The sequence below is a fragment of the Nannospalax galili genome, unplaced genomic scaffold (genome assembly GCF_000622305.1).
Source record: "Nannospalax galili isolate Female #2095 unplaced genomic scaffold, S.galili_v1.0 scaffold278, whole genome shotgun sequence".
Lineage (NCBI taxonomy): Eukaryota > Metazoa > Chordata > Mammalia > Rodentia > Spalacidae > Nannospalax > Nannospalax galili.
In genome coordinates, this window is record NW_008347536.1 from 14,889,607 (window position 1) to 14,911,812 (window position 22,206).

General features: G+C 40.6%; 1 protein-coding gene across 1 annotated transcript in view; it reads right to left on the reverse strand.

Moving 5' to 3' along the window:
* Window positions 1–22,206, reverse strand: part of Spcs2 (signal peptidase complex subunit 2) — a gene marked incomplete in the record, with an annotated part of 28,497 nt that overhangs the window by 346 nt on the left and 5,945 nt on the right. The window contains 4 exon segments of the mRNA XM_017800915.2: window positions 2–759; window positions 6,976–7,110; window positions 13,472–13,632; window positions 14,781–14,864. Coding sequence (XP_017656404.1) covers window positions 573–759; window positions 6,976–7,110; window positions 13,472–13,632; window positions 14,781–14,864 — 567 coding nt within the window.

Below are 22,206 nucleotides of genomic sequence, written 5' to 3' on the forward strand. Positions count from 1 at the left end.
ATATGTATATACACACACCCACAAAAACGGTGTGTGAAGGAAAGCTGTCATACACAAGAAGTTGTATCCTGAATTCAAGGCAATAGTTATTGAAGCAGGGATTAACACAAAGTCAGAAAAAATAAACAACCACCCCTCCAGGACAGGGTCTTCCTATGTGGCTCAGGATGGCCTCAAACTCACAATCCTCCTTCCTCAGCCTCCCAAGAGCTGGGATTTTAGGTGTGCACTAATGTGCCCAGCGAGGTTGACAGTTCTTAAGAACCGAGTGTTCAAATGCTGCATGGCACAAAGCTATGCTATATAAAGTCTAGTAAATACAAAAAATGCTTCTCCAAAGGCAAATAAAAACCACAATCAGCAGACCCAGAAGCTACAGCTAGACACCAGAGCTCCAACTTCTCATTTGTGTGCTAGGAAATCCTATTTATCCAGAATGGACTAAATTTTCAGGGAAAAACAGGGACATTTTTAGCATTACATTCTTTACCCAGTTTAAGTTTTCTGTTTCTTCCCCCCACCCACCAGTAATTCAGCATGATCCAGCAGACAGAGAGCTGCCTTAGAATGGGTTATTTTATTTTTCTTTCTGTGGCAAGACTGTCATGGAGTCTGGATATTTCAGGTTCATATGCATCCATGACCAATGTCCCGCTGTGGTCAAAAAACTTAGCAATGGACTTGGTGAACTCAGCTTCCCGCTGCTGCTTTGTTCTCCCACTGATGAAGGTCAGCTTCAGGGTGTACTTGTCATCGAACCTAAACATCAGGACAAAGATAACAAATCAAAAACCAAACAGACTGGAAGGTACCAAGAGATCTTAAGGGTGGGGGAAGAGTAGTGGAATACATGGGAAGGCAGAAAGGAGGCTATTAGAGGGGAACAAGGGGACCAGCAGGAGGGTAGCAGGAGAGGAGGGAGAAGGACCAGTAAGCGCATACTATGAAATTGCACAATGAAAAGCATTACTTTGTATAACTTTAAAAACTTACTAAAAACAAAAAGACTCAATCAGTAACAATATAGCACTAAATGTTTTTGAAGAATGCACTGGTGATAGAGACACACACACACAAATGCACACAGAGCACAGGTCTCCGGTCTTCAGTCTTCAAGATACTAGCTATGATTCCCAAGTGCAGGCCTATCTTTCCTGTTCTAACTACTGAACCCTAGTGAAGGTGAGAATAAACTATTTGAAGAATATTCTAGGCAGAGGGATCAGAAAGTACAAAGACCCTGAGACAAGAACACTCCTGGACCATTTGAAGAACAGAAAAAGAACAAGGTGAATAAAGTGAGAGAGGATGGGTTGCTGGAAATGAAGGGTATGTTTGCATATATGTGGACCGGTAAGCAGTCCCTAGGAATACAGCCTTTTTACTGAATGGGGGAGGGATTTCGAACTGAGGACTAAGTTGATGTGACTTATGTTTTTGAAGGGTTGTTTTTCCTGCTCTACTGTCACTGGTCTGTGAACAGGGAGAGCAGCTTCAGGGTCCATCAGAGCATCCTTACAGCAACCTGAGTGAGTGAAGACGGTAGCAATGGAGATGGCAAATGAGCAGAACTCTGGAGTCCAAATGACTCCCAACTTTTCTAAGGAGGGGACTGCCACTTACTGAGAAAGGAAAACTGAGGGAAGAGCAGGCCTGGACAGAAGTTTTAGACAAGGTAACTGAGATGCCCATTAGGATCCAATGTCAGATAGAAAGCAGGCTATATCTACAGTTTGGAGAAGAGGTCTAGGATAAAAATGTAGATTTAGAGATCTTACTACATAGACAATATATAAAGCCTTGAAAATCGGCATTAAGATTTCATGAGAGAAAAGTAGTTCTAGGAACAAGCCCTGGTGGCACCTTCCAATTAGGAAAATTTTAAAGAAAGAGAGGTGATGGAAGAAAAAAACACCAAGGTAATTAGAAACGTAGAAGACCATGGTATCCTAGAAGACTAGGCAAAAACCCAAAGCAGGAAACAGTAACCACTGGAAAGTAAGGTGAGGGAAGGTAGGAACAGGTACAAGTAATAATAGGGGTTACGGAGGGAAGGAAGAGAGAGGGAGTCAATGGCCACAGTGACAGAGAAAGAAGAACACGAGGGAGGAAAAGGGAAACTAACTTTTTTTTGGTTAGGAGAAATTACAAAATGCTCATATGTCAGAGGGAAACGACCTAGCAGAGGGAAACATCAAAGAAGGGGCAGAATCTAGAGGGCAGCTGGAGGGGAGGGAGGCTTAAAGGAGGTACTTGGAAGAAGGCAACGAGAGATAGGCACTGCAGGGGGTGAGTAACTGGGAGCTTCTAAATGCCTCTGCCTTCTCAACACAGAAACAGAGGATCAGGTATGAAAGATCCTCCAATGGAATGGAAGCCACATAAAGAAGGGGAAGAAAGGCAATGAACAGGTGCTAGGCTGGATGGAGTACAGATGTCACTGGGGCTGAAGAACTCTTGGGACAAGAACAGTAGAGTAACTAGAGTGGCAATCAATAATCAGTGTGATACTTAACACTGAAATGATTAAAAGTAATCAGTATAATAGCAATGTCTAGGGTGTGTCTGTGAAAATAAATGTTTAAGACACAGTAGAAAACAAGATGCTTGGAAGACAGTAAGTAAAATAGACCAGGATTTTCAATAATCATCTACCTGGATATGTAAATCACTAAGACTTATGAAAGGACAGAGATGAGTATCACTGAGCCATGAAGTATCTTAAGGAAAAGAGGTGCTCTGCATTTTTAACTGCAATGAGGAGGAACAAAAGTGGCAAAACAAAGCACAATTCAAAATGGGTAAGGGAAGAGGGCTGAGGATGAACCAGAAGTAGTGAAGTGGAGGAAGGGGGAGCTCTAGCTCTAGCTCAGCTGCCAGGGTAATAAAGGCTACAAGACCAGCACCAGCTACCACTTGTAGTATGCAGAGGAAATACATGTCTTCCGGCTATGAGCATGTTTCAATATGAACAAACTTTTTAAAAAAGGACATATTCAAAAGGAGAGTAGGTTGTAGGGGATTTTGCAGGTATGTGACAATAACTTGGTTGCAAATTAGGAGGTCACAGCTACCGCCAGGGCCAGGTTCATTTCAATCATTTATACAATAAAACATTTCTGATATACCTATGCTATTTCAGACCTTAAGCTAGGTCTGAGGGACAAAGAGGTAAATGAGACACGTCTGGGCTTGGTATCTATTGCATAGTGAATGGTAAAGGAGCTTTACACTAGGGAGGAGAGGACGAGCCTAGGAGGAAATACAGAAAAGTCAACTTCACCGATCCAAGTGACCATGGGCATAAGCATAAAATGTTCTTGAGAATAACTAAGACTAACTTAGACTAAGACATATCAGGGAAGCCTTCTCAAAAGAGATGGCTGCCAGGAGTGGTGGTGCATGCCTGTAATCCCAGCACTCGGGAGGAAGAGGCAGGCGGATCTCTGAGTTCAAGGTCAGCCTGGTCTACATAGTGAGTTCTAGGACAGCTGGGGCTACAGAGAGACCCTGTCTCAAAAAGACCAAAAAGAAAGAAAAAAAAAAAGATGGCAAGTAGAAGTTACGTTAGGAAAAGTAAAGAGTTGAGGGAGAAAGAAGAAGACTCTTTAAAGATATAGAGTCACACAGAACTTGGCAAACTGCAAATTCCACAATATTTTAGAGTAAAAATGTGTTCTGCAATGGGTATGGAAATGCCACTGGAGAACAGCTTTACATGCTGGAAAAGTTTATACTTGACATTGTGCTGAAGAGCAAACAAATTGAAAACTTATTTTTTTTTGCCTTTTTGAGACAGGGTATCCCTGTAGCCTCAGCTGGCCTGGAACTCACTATATGGACCAGGCTGGCCTTGAACTCACAGAGATCCGCCTGCCTCTGCCTCCTGAGTGCTGGATTAAAGGCATGTGCCACCACGCCCAGCTGAATTGAAAACTTTTTACACATGAGCTTCATAACTTGTGGCAAGTTTGAAGACAGCAACTGAGAGTATGTGAAATTTTGCCATTTCCCAGCATATGACCTGGCATTTACAGAAGACATCAGAATAAGGCACTATGTTAACCTACGAAGTCACTCCAAGGGGAGAGGGAGAACAGAGCAAGGCCAGTTTATGATTCTCTACCAACAATATAATAGCTGACAAAAAGTTAGCCAGGAATGTAGAAAACTCAGAACTTTTATATACTTTTAGTGGGATTTTAAATGGTATACCCATTTTGGGAAATAGACTGACAATTCCTCAAACAATAAAAAAAGAGTAACCATGATCCAGTGATTTCATTACCTAAGAGATCCCCATCAACCCAGGCACAAATGTTTATTCATTCATAAAATGTTTATTCATTCATAAAAGCCAAAAAGTGAAAATAAGTGAAAAGCCCATCAACTGAAACAGGCAAACAAAATGTCGATAACTGAAAGGATTAAAGTACTGATATACGCCACAATAGGGATGAACCTTGAACATTATGCTATGCTCCAAAGTAGTGTGTTCTGGACATGACAGAGCCATTGTACCTAGGAACTCACAGCCTGTACAAAACCTGCACAGCTCAGGCCAGTCAACTTGCCAGCATGGAGAGGAAAGAGCTCACAGGGCCCCACTCCTAGCTGGGAGCTATAGGCAGCTGATGACTGCTGGGAGAAGGAGAATCATTTTTTTAAGGGGTGAGGCCTCTTGTAGATTGTCTGTGTTCCAGTGCATGGCGTTATACTCATGCAGGCAGCACTAACTGGATTCAGTCAGTTATAATTACAAAGAAAAAAGAGAGAGCAAATATGAAGTTGGGAGGGGGGTGTGACAAGAGGTCTAGGAGAAGTTGGGGAGGGAGTAGGAGATAGACATGATTATTTATTATACACATGTATGAAATTCTCAAAGAACAGATAAATAAAATTAAGTTTTGAGAGAAAAAGAAAACATTATGCTAAATGAAAGAAGCCTATCACAAAAGACCATATATTTTTTCATTTCATTCACAGAAGTGCCTGTAAGAGACACTGATGCAGAAAGAAAGCAGAATGGTGGTTACTTAAGGTTGGGGAAATGAGGAAACAGGAAGTAAAACCTGGAGGGTACAGGGCTTCGTTTTGAGGTGATAAAATGGTCTTATGATTGTGGTAACAGGTGCGACTCTGAGTCACTAAACTACAATTTACATGGGTGAATGGAATGGTAGGTGAATTTTATCTCAATAAAGCTGATAAAAAAACAAGTCAGGGATAGTGAGATGACTAAGTGGATGAAAGTGCTTGCCAGGCAAGCCTGAAAACCTGAGTGTGACTCCTGGATCCCATGGTGCAAGAGAACTGACCCCTGAAGGGCTTTCTCTGACCTGCACACTAACAATGTGGTGTGTGCCCCCATTATCATCATCAGCAGCAGCAGCAGCATCAAACAAACTGGATGAAAATAACAAAATCAGTGTGTTGCTGGATTCTAGAATTATGCAACTCTGCTTAAGTGGCCTGGTAGGAAGCACAGACTTTTAATGGCTGAGGCCAAAGAACAGCTGGGCCCTGCTGAGAACTAACAAGAACTCAGCTGCAACATCAGGTTGAAAATCTTTTCTCCTTCTCACAGTCTATTCTACAAACTGGCAGCGAGAGAGACGAGTGCTGATGTGAGAATTACCTTTTATGTAAATAATTATAATTTCAAGGCCTGCTAAAGTGCTAGAAAGCATACCATGTACTTTAAGTTAATGACTAAATGAATAAATTCTGTGTTCAACTTGGGCCAGAAATCCGACTCTACCACTTCTGAGCTGAATTAATTAATCTTTGGGTTCATGCTCTTATCTGTAAATGGGTGTTCTAAGGTTTAAATGAGGTAATACATTTAGCACAATATCTAATATATAATAAATGATGAACGTAACTGGCATTTCATCTTTCTAATACCTCTGAGGAGTCATTTTTTACCTCACTAAATTTTAGTTTACATGATTTACCAAGCTGAGTAACTAGAAACAAATTCACTAGAACATAACCTAGTTCTGTAGACCTATGAACATCTGCGTGTCTGCTATACAAAGGTATACCCACCAAAGTTCAGAAAAAGACTAAATTCTGTTTTCTTTATATATATATAATTTTATTATTATTTTTTTAATTTTATGTGTATATGCATGTATTGCCTGCATGTAGGTAAGTGCACCCGTGTTGTGCAATGCCCTCTGAGGTCAGAAGAGGCTGTTGGATCCCCTGGAACTGGAGTTACAGACAGTTGTTAGCTGCCATGTGGTTGCGGGGATTCGAACCTGGGTCTTCTGCAAGAACAACCAGTGTTCTTAAGCGCTGAGCCATCTCTCCAGCCCCAATTCTGTTAATTCTTGAGCTGTAAAGAGCAATACTCCAGAGATTCCTGAGTGCATTCAAGTGAAGGCAGAAGACACAGAAGCTCAAAAGAGGCTCTTTAAAGATACCTGGTCTAATGACCTCTTATCTTTGGCCTAAAAAAAAACGTTTATTTTTTTATTTAAATTATGTATATGTGTGTTTGCTTGTGTGACTTTATGTGCACCATGTGCGTGCAAGAGCCCTCAGAGACCAGAAGAGAACATTGGCTGGAACTGGAGTTACAAGTGGTTATGAGCTGCCATGTGGGTGCTGGGAACTTAACCTGGGTCCTCCATAAGAGCAGCAAGCACTTTTAACCACTGTGCCATCTCACCTGCCCCACCTTTGGCCTTTGTTAACTGGCCATGATGGGGGGAAAAAAAAAGAATAATTTCTCAAGTCTGCCACCAAAGTACTTTGTAGCCCAGTATACCCTCAAAGTTATCTTCTATGATAAAAGAATCTTAGAACTACAGTACTAGGAAAAGCCTTCTAGAGCATTCATCCCTCCTTCATTTTACATGACTAGCACTAGGATGGTGCACAGTGTAGACATACAGCAGTATACTGTTAATAACAACAAGGCAAATCCTGCACTAGGTGTTAACAATTTGTAAGAATAGTCATTACCTTTTGAGACTGGAGGATAGTTGCCAAATATCATCAGGATCCATCCCTGTAGGATCTTTTCTGTGGGCCACAAGAAAGATGCTCTTCTCCTTATATGAGGTATATATGGTCAGAATCCCCATCATCACAAAATAAGTAAATAAAGTTAAGGGGAAAATATACAAACAGGAAAATAAAAGAAGAGTAACAAAAATTGACACACAAGAACCACAAGAATTTCCATGAGAGTCCATAAGTTTTATCTTACTGCAAAAGCACTGAAAAATTGGTTATTTCCTTTCATCTTTATCTCTCTAGTTAATTTTCTAGATACCTCAAAAAGGAGCAAAAAGGGTACAGGATACAAACAGGTTCTCTCATCTTTTACAATGAAGGTCAAGAGGTCTAAGACTAGCTCGTTACCTAGTCTGTCAAGCCTTTGTTCTAATTTATGCTTATTTCTCTATTTTAAAAAGCAACTAATCACAGCAGACTTGATCAGGCTCAACCCATTTTAAGAGTTGTAAGAAGAAAAGTGACTTTACATTAGTCTACCATGAGATACAAAGCAGATTTATTACATTGGTTTGATAGCATTAACTATGATATTCTACAACTTACAGTACTTCAGAAACTAGCTAGGAGTATTACATCCACAATATCATGTTTAAAGTTTATAAACTAGAGAAACAGGAAGTCTAATGTAAAGTATACGGACTTGGAAGTTAAAGATAGTCCTGGATTTGAATTTCAGCATTTACTAAACTGTTTTCTTCCCTAAGTATTCTTATCTCTACAATGGGAATGATACTGAACTTTTAGAATTGTCATGAAGCCAGGCAAATGGGTGCACACCTATAATCCCAGCACTTGGGAGGCTGAGCCAGAAGGACTGTTGCAAGTTCAAGGCTAGTCTGTTGAGACCCATTCTCAAACCTCGAACAAAAATGCAATTGTCATGATGATATATGTGTGTGTGTGTGTGTGTGTGTGTGTGTGTGTGTATGTATGTATATAGTGTCATATAGCACACAGAAGCCATTTACCGTGGTAGTCACTAGCATTATATATGAAGCATGAACACAGGATCATGCTTTTCTTTAAAATTTATTTTTTAAAACACTCATCCACTGCTGGTGGGACTGTAAACTTGTTCAACCCTTATGGAAAGCAGTGTGGAGAACTCTTCAAAAACTACAATGAACCTACCATTTGACGCAGTTATACCACTCCTTGGCATATACCCAAAGAACTCATCCTATTGCAGAGACACTTGTACGTCCATGTTTGTTGCTGCTCTTTTCATAATAGCTAAGAGATAGAAGCAACCTAAGTGTCCCTCAACTGATGACTGGATAATGAAAATGTTCATTTATACGATGGAGTTCTACTCAGGAGTAAAGAAAAAAAATCATGAAATCTGCAGGTAAAAGGACGGAACCAGAAACTGTTATACTAAGTGAAGTAACACAGACTCAGGAAAAAAAAAATGCCGTATGTTCTCCCTCATATGGGGATCCTAGTACCAAATCCTGGTAAGTGATTATGTACCCAGACATAACTACAGGAACCAGGATAATGGAAAGGAAACAGGGAGGTAAAGGAAAATAAAGAACTGGAAAGAGAAGAACAGTAGGAAACAGGCTTAATAAGGGAGATAGAGGTAAAAATTGGGTTAGTTTAAGGGAGGGGGGAGAGAAGGGTATACAAGGAATCTAGGGGATAAAGGGAAAGAAGGAGCTCAAGAGAGGGGGGACCATAGGAGAAGGGTATTAGTAAGGGAGAAATGGGAAAAATGGGGGTACCTTAAATGGAGAAACCATGGAAGGGTTAGACAATGTGAGAGTTAAATAATGCCTAGTTTTTAAAAAACCAGAGGGAACCCAACAACCTACTGACAAATTATACATACAACTAGATCAAAGAATATAATATATGTCTAGGCAAGGTTTATCTGAGAATGTTTGACCTTTGCCCAAGCTTTACCTACATGGCACATGGTAATTAAAAGTACCAGGCTGGTGGAACTAACTTTCTTGGATGCTTAACAGCCATACTTTGAGGCCTATACTAATTTGGTCAGAGGGACATAAAGGACAGTGTTTGCTCCTTGCCCTCCTAGGTTGACTAAGTTCCAGGGGACTAAAAGCATCTCTCAAAATGTCCTATGACTGTGGTGAGTCACCTGTCCTCTTGATCAAGGGGGCCATGGAGACCCCAAGAGATGGACTTGAACCAGTGTCCAGTGTCCAAAGAGTAGGGTCAACACAGAGGAAACATTTCCTCCATGCTTCCAAGTGAAGCCAGCCATGGTCGAGTAGGACCTTTGACTTATCTCCACATAGAAGGAACTAGTAAAAGAAAGGAGACAGGGGCTCTTCCCAAGCCCATGTGACCCCTGAGGAACAGATCCTCAAACGACCTTAAGAATAAAAATAAATTGGTTTATCTGGGCCAATTGTAGGGTCTTAAACACCCAAAAGGAAAGTATAACCAAAGATTAAAGGAGTCAATATAATTTTTTAAGAGTCCACATGTATAGCTAAAGGCTACATAACAAGAAACAATGCCAGATAGGAGATACCTTCCTTTGAGTTACTGGCCAGGGTGGCCCAGAAGACTCCGAGAGAGTAATCCAGCATAGAACTGGGAAAATGAACAGCAGGCCCCAATCTTATTTAAAGGAATATTGACAACTGATTGCTGCTAGATGAGGAACAGCTGATCTTCCTAAAACAAGGATCTCTGGACAGGCTGACTAGATTCAGCAGATGGGCAAGCGCTGGGGAATGGCTGGGGGCACTGACAACACAGTGGATAGTAACAGGGATGACAGAGTATATGGGCTCCAGTGGGGGAGGGGGGAGGCTATGGGAGGGTGCCATTTGGGAAGTGGGTATATAGATGAATAAGATTGTTTGGGACGTATGATATACACACACACACAAATCAACAAATAAAAAAATGACGTATTTGAGGAGGAAGCATAAAAATTTTACTTCATGTTAATTAGTAGAGGTGATAAACATTACCATTGAAATCTACCTGATGACTTTATATCCATAGTTGGATGCCAAGGTTCCGAGCGTAACCAAGTCTGACTAGCAATAATCAGATACATAGAGATTAGAGACACGTGCAAACATCTGAGCATTAGTAGCGTTAAAAATGAGTCTGTAGGAAACAGCATATTTTAAAACGAAATGGAGATCTTTTTTAAAGGTTAAAAACTCATTCAATTTTATGTCTTACAGGGTCTATACTGAGTTCAATATTGTATAGCTGTATTAATTCAACCATGAACCTAAAAATTTACAGCATTGCTCTGGAAACTGCTATTGACTATGTTAAAGCTGTACTGAAATGCTTCTTCTAATCATGTGGTTATTAAATAAAAAAATGGTTTGTATGAAAAAAAAAAACACCCATTGCACAATTTAAAAAAATTTATTTTTAATTACATTTATGTGTGTCTACATCTTTTTTGTTTTGTTTTTGTTTTTTTTGAGACAGGGTCTCCCAGTAGCCCAGCTGGCCTGGAACTCACTATGTAGATGAGGCTGGCCTCAAACTCATGGAGATCCACCTGCCTCTGCCTCCCAAGTGCTGGGATTAAAGGTGTGCGCCACCACACCTGGCTATGTGTGTATATGTGTATATGTCTTATATGAGTATGAGCATATGAGAGCAGGTGTCTACAGAGGCCAGAAGATGTCAGATCCTCTGCAGCTGGAGTCACAGACAGTTGTGAGACACCTGATATGGGTCCTGGGAAGTGAACTTGAGTCCTCTGCAACAGCAGTACCCACTATTAATGGTGAAGCCACTATGTCTTATTTTAAACAAATTTAACTAAAGTATCATCAAAGTTCTTTTGGAGACCCCATATACGTAATAAGGTTGCTGTCACTGTTCAAATCTCTTTGGAATCTCCTTGAGAATGGTCTCTAGAACCTACAGTATATTCTTATATTCTTTTGAACTGTCTCAACAGTGAAAAATTCATACTAGTATTAAGTTGATTACTGAAGACACAAGAATCAGTTGTTCCAAGTCTGCGAACTATCAATTTGAATTAATACCGTTTTTTGAGACATGATCTTACTATATAGCCCTGGCTGGCCTGCAACTCAGAGATTCACCTGATTCTGACTCCTCAGTGCTAGGATTGGGGTGTGTACCACCACACACCTGGATAATAGCATTTTTAATCAGGCACTTTATTAAATGGCTTGCTAACTGCCCTTAGAAGTTTGAATTTTTTTTTAAAGATTATTTTTAAAAAGTATGTGTATATGTGTGTCTGGTGTGTGTGTGGGGGGGTATGTGCATATGAATGTGGGAGGCCAGAAAAGGGCATCCTCCTCTGAAGTCAAGAGTTACAGGTGGCTTTGAGCCACCTGACAGGGGTGCTGGAAGGCGAACTCCAATCTTCTGCAAGAGAAGCAAGCACTCTTAACTGCTGAGCTATCTCTCTAGTCCCCCAAAATAGAGTTTTAAAACATATTTTAGGTAGCGGTAGAGTTACATGTACTAATATGGAAGTGCTCCATTATATATTTAAGTTTTAAAAAATTTATGTATAGCTGGGCGTAGTGGCACACACCTTTAATCCCAGCACTTGGGAGGCAGAGGCAGGTGGATCTTTGTGAGTTCAAGGCCAGCCTGGTCTACATAGTGAGGTCCCGTCCCGCTGGGCTACTAGCAGACCCTGTCTCAAAAAAAAAAAAAAAAAAAAAAAAAATGTATTTTGGGGGACCAGGATGTATATGTGTGTCACAGCATATGTGTAAAGATCAGAGGACAACTTACAGTTCTTTCCTTCTACTTTATAGGCTCCAGAGTTCAAGCTCAAGTCATTAGGCTTGACAGCCCAAACAATCTCACCAAACCAAAAAAAATTCTTTTAGTTAAAAATAAAGTGAAAAGCAGTTATATGTAAATGGACTGGGGAGAGGGTGAGAGTATGGAGGACCACAAAGAAATCATTACTATGAATATATATAAATTTTGTAATTAAGACTATAATAAGTTTTTTTGGTATTCAGTATCAAGAAATAATCAAGTTATGTTAACATTTATAGTTCTAAATTATCATAAAAGGAGAGGGGAAATTCTCAACTTACAGTGATATTCTGTAAATGTAAGTAAAGAAATGCATTTAATACACCGTATTACAAAACATCATAGATGAATTAGCCTCACCTTCCTTGAATGTGCTCAGAACATTTTTATTAGCCTGCAATTGGGCAAAACCATCTAATATATAGCCAACAGCATAACAATATGCTGAATAGAATGACGTCATTTATTGACTTCTATAATGAAAACGAAAACCGGAATGGGTATATGGACACTCTTTCAGGCCATCACAAAGTTGAGAAATCTTAAATTGAACGTTTCTAATCTGGGGACTACTGGCATTACATACCAAATGCATTGTAAAATCTCCCACCCTTTTTTTTTTTTCCCTATTTTCATTTGTGCGTAGTGTATGTGTGTCTATGCGTTCATATGTGTGCACATTGTATATGCATATACATGCATGTGTGTATGGAAGCCAGAGGGTCAACATTGGGTGTTTTCTGTCACTCTCTACCTTATTATTTGAGACAGCCTCTCACTGAACCTAGAGCTCGCTGATTCAGGCAGAATGGCTCGCCAGCTGACCTTGGGATCCTCCATCTCTACCTTCTTGGCACTGGGAGCACAGATGGTGCCACTGTGCCCAGCTTATTATATGGGTGCTGGGGTTCCCAACTGAGCCATCCCCCATCCCTCTTTTTTCATTTTTTAAATGAGACAGGGTTTTGCTAGGTAGCCCTAGCTGGCTTAGAACTGAGGATCATCCTGACTACTCAGGCTCCTGGGAGCTGGAATTGCAAGTGTTTGCCACCATGACCATCATCCCATTCCCTCTTTTTAAGAATTCTAAATGAGTATCACCTACATTTGTAAGTTAGAGATAATCTCAGGAAAGTGAATTTCTTCTTTTTCATTATCACAAGATTTCAAACACCTTGGATTTCAAACCTGCACCATGTCATTCAGGAAGGGGTACTCAATTCCACTGGAACACAGGACGAACTCACATGATATGCTCAGGACCTCCCAGGGAAATACCTCCCAGGTATTTCAAGGGAAAATACCCAATAAACCTCAACTTCTAGAATCCAGTGCTTTTCCAACAGTCTAGAATGAATGGCTTAAAGCAGCCTGGTCTACTGGGAAAAGTCTAATGGGCTCGAAGAGGGAAGAATTGGGCCTCACTAGCATTCGGTGGTGTTTCTCTATTAAGTGTTCATAGTTAATAACTACATTCTAGATAAAATAACCTTATTAGACCTCAAATTTCAATGACACAACATAAATTTATAGACACAGCTCTTAATGTTAAATTCTAACATTAGCAGGCCCTAAAATGAAAGCTTTTGTGGAAAGCAAAAATAAAGAGTTAATAGCAGATATTTTAAAAAACTGTTACTTAAAAGCAAGCCTGAGTATAAATAAAGGATATGATATGACACACAAAGCCAAAACTGGCTTGGACTCTGGAAACGGGTGCATGTAATCCCAAATCAAAGCCACTATGGCAAAGAAACAGGAGATGGTACAGATGGTGAGGCGACCGTCAATTAGACCAAAATTCTCCACATACTTGTACTTTTCCAGGAGTACCTAGAGAGAAGAAGGACTCGAGGTAACAGGAATGCCTCCTATTACTGCCTTATTCTTGATTTCCACTACAGAAAGTCATGTTATGAATTAACAGCTCTGCGCTGGATAGCTTTGGTGTCAACTTGACACACTTGGATAGAGGGAGCCTCAATTGGGGAACTGTCTCCATAGGACTGGCCTGTGGCCATGTCTGTGGGGCATCTTCTTGATTGCTGAGTGATGTGGGAGGGGACAGCCCACTGTGGGTGGTGCTACCCCTGGGCAGGTGGGACTGTGCTGTGCTGCATAAGGAAGCAGGCTGAGGAGGGGCCAGGAGAGCAAACCAGGAAGCAGCGTTCCTCCATGGCCTGTGCTTCAGTTCCTGCCTCCAGGTTCCTGCCTGAGTTCCTACCTTGGGCTCCCTGAGAACTGTGACCTGGGAGATGTAAAATAAAATAAACCCTTTCCTCCCCAAGTCGGTACTGGTCGAGTATTTTGCCACAGCAATGGAGAAAAACTAGGACAAGCTCTCTCCAACTGGTGTCATCTTACTGCTCTAAACTAAGACTCAAACCATCTTTAAAGAGTCCCAGAGAAAAAGTTTATCAATTCCTTATTTAATTTTTAAATTTTCAACTTTCCTCATTGGATATAGTTAAAATTTTCTTTTTTAAAAAATATATTTTATTTATTTTTCTTTTATGTGTATGAGTGTACTGCCTGTGTGTGTGTAAGTGCACCCATGTGATACACTGTGAAAGTCAGAAGGCATCAGATCCCCTCAAACTGGAGTTATAGATGGTTGTTGGCTGCCATGTGAGTAGCTGGGAATCAACCTGGGTCAGACAGTGCTCTTAACTGCTAAGTCATCTCTCCAGCACCCTCTTTTCTCTTTTAAAATGGACTCATCACAGACAAATGTTCCATTTCTCAAGCTTCTCTGCTCTAAGCCAATTAATCTGAAAGCAATGGATTATCACTTTTCTTGAGATACCCAGCATTTATGTTTTAACACACTCCCCCCTAGCAAATCTATGATAACTTTAAAAACTGCTTTCTGGCTCATCCTCTAACACTGAAAACCAAGGTCACCCCAAAGAAGAGAAGAAAAAGATCCTCCAGGAGACACATCTTCTACCCACCGGTAGAATGCCTCACAAGAAAGGTACCTTTTTGGCGGAATCATCCAAAGAGTTTTTCACAGCGGATCCATCCCATTTATCAATTTTTACAGGCTTATCATCAATCTTCCACTGTAAAACGAATAGAAAAGTTACGCATCAAGAGATCTGGCATCTTAGAAAGCAGAATGAGCTACTTTCTTAAGATTCTCAAGTACAACGAACACTTGTTTTTTTGTCTTCTGAAGTTGAACTAAAAGACAAAACAAACAAAAAAACAAAACAAACAAAAAACCACAACGAGTGAAAGGAGATTTAGTCACTAGAACCTGGTGGTACGCAAATAGATGCTCTGTGGACGTTCCAACTCTTCATGTCATGCAGAAAAGTCAACCTCTACAAGCCCAGAAACAGAACATGTGCGTGGGTTTTGTGTTTTCACACATCTGACCCTATTTTACACAAATATGAGTATAGAAAAGATCCCCTTTGTTCATCCTTTCATTCTGTGACCACAAAGCTCAGAAACATAGATACAGGAATTTATAGACACTAACAAAATGGGGAGGTAGAGAGAATGTGCAAATTGCAAACTTCCTTACATAAATTCCCTAGGTTGCCAAATGGCCCAAGTCAGTGGCTTGGCCTTTGATCAGGCCGTATCAACTGGTCACTTCCTGGCTGACAGAGACTGGGTACAGGGGCACTTAACTCCTGCCGTGCCATAGCCTGCTCTGGCAGCTTGGCCTTATCAACTGATCACTACAGAGACTGTTTGCAGAGTCAGCCTGCTGTGCCAAAAGACAACTGACTGCTCATCCTGAGAAAAAAGCCTCAGGAAGGAGACCTTCAAGTACTCCAAGGATACTGACACCTGACACCGAGCAAATTCCTACAGCTGTGTTCGGCAGAGTCCCTATATAAAACCAGATTGCTCTGCTAATGTCTGCTGATGTCAGTACGCACAGACAGGACACTGGCCCTTTGCTATGTTCTCCTGAATTAAAGAGGACACATTCCCTGCCTGTTGCAGGTCTGCCTCTGGTTCTTATTTCATAACTTTGAACTCCTTCCTTTTTCTGCTCTCCTAAAGCTAACAGAGGTATCCTTTAAAACACCTTTATCTGATAACTTTTATATTTTACCTCTATGTTGTTAACTTTAAGACAGCAACTCCACTACTATCGGTTGAAAAGACCAAATTTTCAACCAAGTCACTGGTCCAGTCCCATCACTGGTTAGTCTTGTGACTTTGGACAAATTCTGCTTCAATTTCTCTTTTACATTGTTAGATTGTCAAAATAATACAAAAATCTGTAAAAGTCAATTTAGCACTCTGGATTCAACGTTTACTTCTGAGAATTTTCTGTAGCTGCATAGTTGAAGGCTACTTACTCACTGCAGCATTATTTATAGGAGGAAAAAAAAAGAAATAACTCAAGTGCTCATCTATAGAGCATTGGATAAACTATGGTGCATCAAGATATCCTGTATATACAGAAATAGGAGAAAGATCCTGTCTTAAAGGAAGACACCCAACATCAACCACTGGTCTCCTCCACATGCACACATGTGCATCTGTACACACATGTGCACACACAAACACATATGCACATACTAAACACACATGCACGCATGCACACACACACATACACAGAGAGAAAAGGCAAATTTCACAAGGGACCCTGCACAATGAATTACGAGGAACAGTGTGTGGAAAGGAATTAATGTAAGTCCTTCCTAAGGACCACCCACCCTTGGTTAGAAAGGCATATGTGCACGGTTGTTCTGTGGCCGGCATCTCCTAAGTGGCTGTTGCACAGTTCCCTGCACTGACATAAAACATTCCTTATGTGCTAAAAGTGGTTCCTTGTGCCTAAACTGTTTGTATAAACAATGTGATTTATGACAAACACCTTTCCTTCTGATAGTCTGACAAAGACTAAGCTTAATGGTGCCTATTTAACAAGTCCTAAAGAAAACCAAGCACTGTGCTTCTAAGGAGCTTCCCTGACAGACATTTCCTATGTACCATAACAATGCTCACTGCTAGAGGAATTAAGGCTGTCTTGTGGGGCTCTAATGGCAGGGGAACTCTAGAATACTGCACTTGGTTTCCTAGGGACTTCACCCCACAGTGCTGTAATATCTCTTACTAAAAGTAGCATTACATGCTGAGTGTCATGACTTTTTCTAACAAATCACCAGTCTTGGGGACATTTCCTGTCACATGTTTATTTTTCCTGTTCCTCCTATCATCTTTTCGATATAGTCATAGTATTGACTTGGAAAGACTTAATACCTTCATTTGGTCAGATTCTGACTCTGAGTTTCCATCATAACCACACAGGGTATTCACAAGTGAGTCATGATGGTTATAAAACTTACTTCTGTAGCAACGAAGGAACAGGACACGCTTGAGGCCAGAACTGGCTAGCTAACCAATTCACATGAAAAAAAAAAAAAGCACTTGATGACTTTCATGGAACATTGTGAAGATTCACTTACAATTCTCTACTGCCTACTTGAATAATAAGTTTTACAAAGATAGTTCCCTGCAGTACGGCACCAAGAATCCCATTTCTTTCTCCCTGTAGCCCTAGCTGGCCTAGAACTCGCTATGTGGATTAGGCTGGCCTCGATCTCATAGAAGTCTGCCTCCTAAGTGCTGGGAATAAGGTATCACCATACCAGACTTGATCCAGGAATCCCATTTTTTAAGTGTTTAGGACAATTTTTTTGTTATTTTTTTAAAAATAATTTTTATTTATTATTTTTACTTTATGTATATGAGTGTGTTGCTGCATGTGTGTAAGTATATTCATGTCATGCAATGCCCACAGAGGTCAGACCCCTGGAACTGGAGTCATGAATGATTGTTAACAGCCACGTAGGGGTGCTCTTAACCACTGAGCCATCTCTCCAGCCCCACCAAAGTTTTTAAACACAATTCAGTTATAAAGAATATGTAAACAACACAGGAAGTTATTTTCTGAATTAAGTGACTTGAGGGTTGGAGGCCTCTGTTCTCCATGCAACGTCAGGCATTAAGCAGTTGGGGGTGGGTCAACAAAGAACAACATTCCCATCCTTAGGTGATGCTAAGCAAACCATAGTCTTAAGTATAGAACCATAGCATGAACACTCAAAGGCTTCAGTGGATTGCTTCCTAGAGTTCCTTAGCTTGACTCAAAGATTCCTCAGCTGACAGGGGAGATGGACAGCAGGGGTGCGAGTACTATATCAATCAATGCAAGGACCCCGCTCTGCTTGAAAAGAAAAAACACAATAAACCTTTTCTCCCTCCTTGGTCTAATCCAGGTCAGAAAGTAGATATAAGATACAAAACAGGACAGTAGCAGGAAATAAGGATCATGACCGACAGGCACACCCTAGGCGGCAAGTTTATAAGGCTAAAGAACATGAACTTGATTCTGAAACAGGCAATGGACAGGACTTTGAGTGAATCACAACTAACTTTAAGTGTGTGGGGGTGTATGAGTTTTGTAAATTACCTTACTGTCAAATCTGCAGATGTCATGGGTAACAACAGAAAAATAAATAAAGTGGGGCCTGATTTAAGCGCAGAACTTGAGTGCTCAACACAGCAGCAAGGGGATGAAAAGGGAACATTTATGATGTGAAACTGGCAGGACTTAGTGACAGTTTAGTTGAAAATAACATGACTGAAGAAACAGAGGTGACCACCTATCAGAATCAGAGCTGATGACTTGTTTGAATCACGACATCACTTTCCAAGAGAAGGAGCACAGGAGGAAAGAGAGTACATACCCCTTTTGTGTGTGCCAAGACTGAGATGTTTATGTTCTACAGCTAGATTTTACTTCCCCCTTGAGGTCAGAATTTTCTAACCCACAATGAGCTAACAGAAGCTGTTACTCAGAAGCTGAGGTAACCACTTTAGAGTTGTATCTATCGACCCCTACCTCCACACATACAGTTAGCAAGATTAGAAGCAACAAGCTCAAAAGTAAAGGGGAAAATGTTAATTTGGGAAGAAAATGACTATCTTGAGAATGCAGTTCTCAATCTAGAGCCCAATTCAGAAAACCCATAATATGGCCAAGGCAAGATTATACCTCTTAGCACACTGAATCTTCACTTTAGTTATATATATATAAATGGCCAAGAAAACACTGTAATGGAAATTACTGGTGTGCAAGTACTTAGTAGTAGTTGCATTTATGAGTTAGTTGGAGGTTAGAAATTACCACATGTCAATTAAATTATGACTGTACATATTAGTGGCAATTCCAGAGAAACTGATTCTCAAGACTTTTTTCACTGTCTTTTCTGCTGTCACAAACCATACACCAGCCTAGCCCCACACTCAAGAAGCCTACTTGACTTCAGTTCTTTAGGGGCCAGCTTCAGTTATTTGGGTCTATGGCTTAAATATCCCACCACTGACACCAATACATCTGAGGTCTAAAGCTGAAAATGACTCAAGTGAAACTGTGGTTTCAGAGGTGAAATGAGGAGGCTGGGGGTGTAGCTCAATTAGCAGAATGCCTGAGCTCAGTTAGGAGACTGAGCTTGCCCAGCATACACTAAGCCCTAAATGCAATCCCTAGCACCATATAAACCAAGCACGATGATGCATGTCTGTAATCCCAACACTCAGAAGTTCAAGGTCATCCTCAGCTACACAGGTGAGATAGAGTACAGCCTAGGATACATGAGACCCTGTCATAAAATACATAAATAAATAGATGTGAGATGAGCCCTTGTTCTAGGGGGGGTGGCAGAATTATGAATTCTTTTAAGAACTACATGCAACCAGTTTAGAAAATTATAAATTCCTTCCTAGATTCCGGCTAGGAATATAAAGTGGTGTCACCAGAGAGGAAAGCAGTTCCTCAGAAAGTTCAACATAAACTGGGAGAGTCGCTAATCTCAGCACTCCAGAGACTGAGGTGAGACAATCACCAGTTCCAGTCCAGACCAAGCCATATATAGATAAAATACCAACAGTTACCATATGACTTAGCAATTCTATTCCCAGGGATGTAACCAAGAGAGCTGAAAAGTGGACAAATGTAGTTATAGCAGTCATCACACAACCAAAAGGTAGACACAATTTAACTATCAACTGATAAACGGGAAAACAAAATGTGTATCAGGCTGAGATAGCTCAGTGAGTAAAGCACTTGGCACACAAGTATAAGTGCCTGAGTTTAGGTCCCCAGGACCCATGTAACACTGTAAAACTGGATGCAGTAGTGAACATCTACAATCCTAGCACTCCTAAGGTAGATGGGAGGCAGACAGGATAATCCAGGGAAGCTTGTGGGTCAGCTAACCTGGCATTTGCAGTGGTGAACAAGAGACCCTATCGCAAACAAGGCAGAGGACAAAGACACCTGACTCTGATCTCCACACTCATAAGGTACACACACAGCTACATTCACACACGTGCACACAAAAAGATTTTAAAATGGTCTATCAGTGCAAATGAATATACTTTGGCCATAAAAAATAATGAAATTTGATAAACGCTGTTAATAGGTATGAACTTAGAAAACATACTAAATCAAAGAAGCTAATCACAAAAGGTTATGTATTTTGTAATTTCATTTATACAAAATATCCAAAATAGACAAATCCAGAGACAGAAACTAGATTTGTGAGGGCTAAGAGTGTGGTTTAGTAATAGAGTCTTGCTTAGCATGGCACAAGACCCTGGGTTTGATGCTCCCCACAGAAAAAGGGTTTTTTTGGTGGCTTCGAGCTAGGTGGAGGAAATAGGGTATGACTGCTAATGAATATAGGATTTGTTGGGGGGGGGCTGCTATACAGCTACTTTGAAATTATGTTTGGATAACCTTGTGAGGATACTAAAAAAAAAAAAAAAAAAAAAAGAAGAAAAATCACTGGATCATCAACTCTGTGAATTTTATATCCATCTAAAAGGCTTACTTCGGGGTTGGCGAGATGGTTCAGCAGTAAAAAGTACCTGCCACAGAGCCCATAGACCTGTGTTCAATCCTTGAGACACATATCCATGCAGACACACATAAATATACAATAATTTTAAAATATATTTATGTATACTTTATGTGTATGAGTGTATTGCCTACATATATGTAAATACACCCATGTTGTGCAATGCCCGTAGACATTAGAAGAGGGTGTCAGATCCCCCGGAACTGGAGTAAAGGATAGTTGTTAGCTGGCATGTTTGAGGTTGGGAATCAAACATGGGTCCTCTACAAGAGCAGCCAGTGCTCTTAACCACTGAGCCATCTCTCCAGCCCCTAAAAATAATTTTTTTGAGAAATTATTCTTCATTATACACTCAAGGCAGAGAACAGAGTCTTCCAAAAGGTTAAGAGCTCTCCTTATGGTAAAGGTGGATCAGTACTTTTATTAGTGGGTCTCAGCAGCATAAAATAGCATAGCTTTATCCAGCCTCAAGGGTTTGTATTGACAGGGAACCGGAAGGCTTTACTGAAATTTACTGAGTAGACATTACCAGATAACCTTAAGTCATTGGTGATTTTCATGGCTCAACTATCTGAAAATACCGTCACTGGCTTAAGATCATTGATACAATAAATTTGTTCTGCAATCAATGTCAGAGTTTTCAGTCTCAAAAGAGCCGGACGTTGTGGTGCACACCTGTAATCCCAGCACTCAGGAGGCAGAGGCAGGTGGGATCTCTTGAGTTCAAGGCCAGCCTGGTCTACATAGTGAGTTCCAGGACAGCTGGGGCTACAGGGAGACCCCTTCCCAAAAAGCCAAAAAAAAAAAAAAGAAAAAAAAATTATAATATATATTAGCACAGGGTGGGAATACTGTTGCAAAATAGCACTTATTCATAAACATCTGGGCCCTGTAAAAGGGATTAGCACAGCAGTTCTGACCAGAATTGAAAATGGTGCACAAAGGCTCAGGCATCCAATTGCAACAGATAAGCGTACAGAGAAACTGGATAAAAAACAAGAATGACAGCAAGGGGAGGAAGAGTAGAGCCTCACCAGTTCTCCCAAAGGCATCTGCTACCTAAGAATTTCCTCCAAGTTTAAAGCTCATGAAAACTCAGGAAGTTCTAAAAGGAGATTATTAAGTCTCAGGAAGTCACTGAAAATACCAGATACACAAGGCCCGTCCCTCTCCAAGGCTACAGAAGCAGTAATGACTCCCCAGGAGGCAGAAATAAGCTGAGCTGTCTGGAAAAGGGACTGTCAACATTGCCTGGAAGACAGTCTCCGACCTGTTGAGCTGCCTGCAAAACATGCGTAGAGTTCCAGGGACCCAGTTTCTGTGCGCTATCACCCAAGCTGTGGTAGGCTTTTGGTGATGCCTAAGAAAAAAATTTTAAATTGTACTTTTGTCTTTGTGTTTCTTTAACTCTTAAAGCTTCTATTTGATTTTATTGTACAATTTAGTCACCATTACATAACAAATAGTATCATGAGCATGAATTACTTTTATTAACTTAGTAATTAGA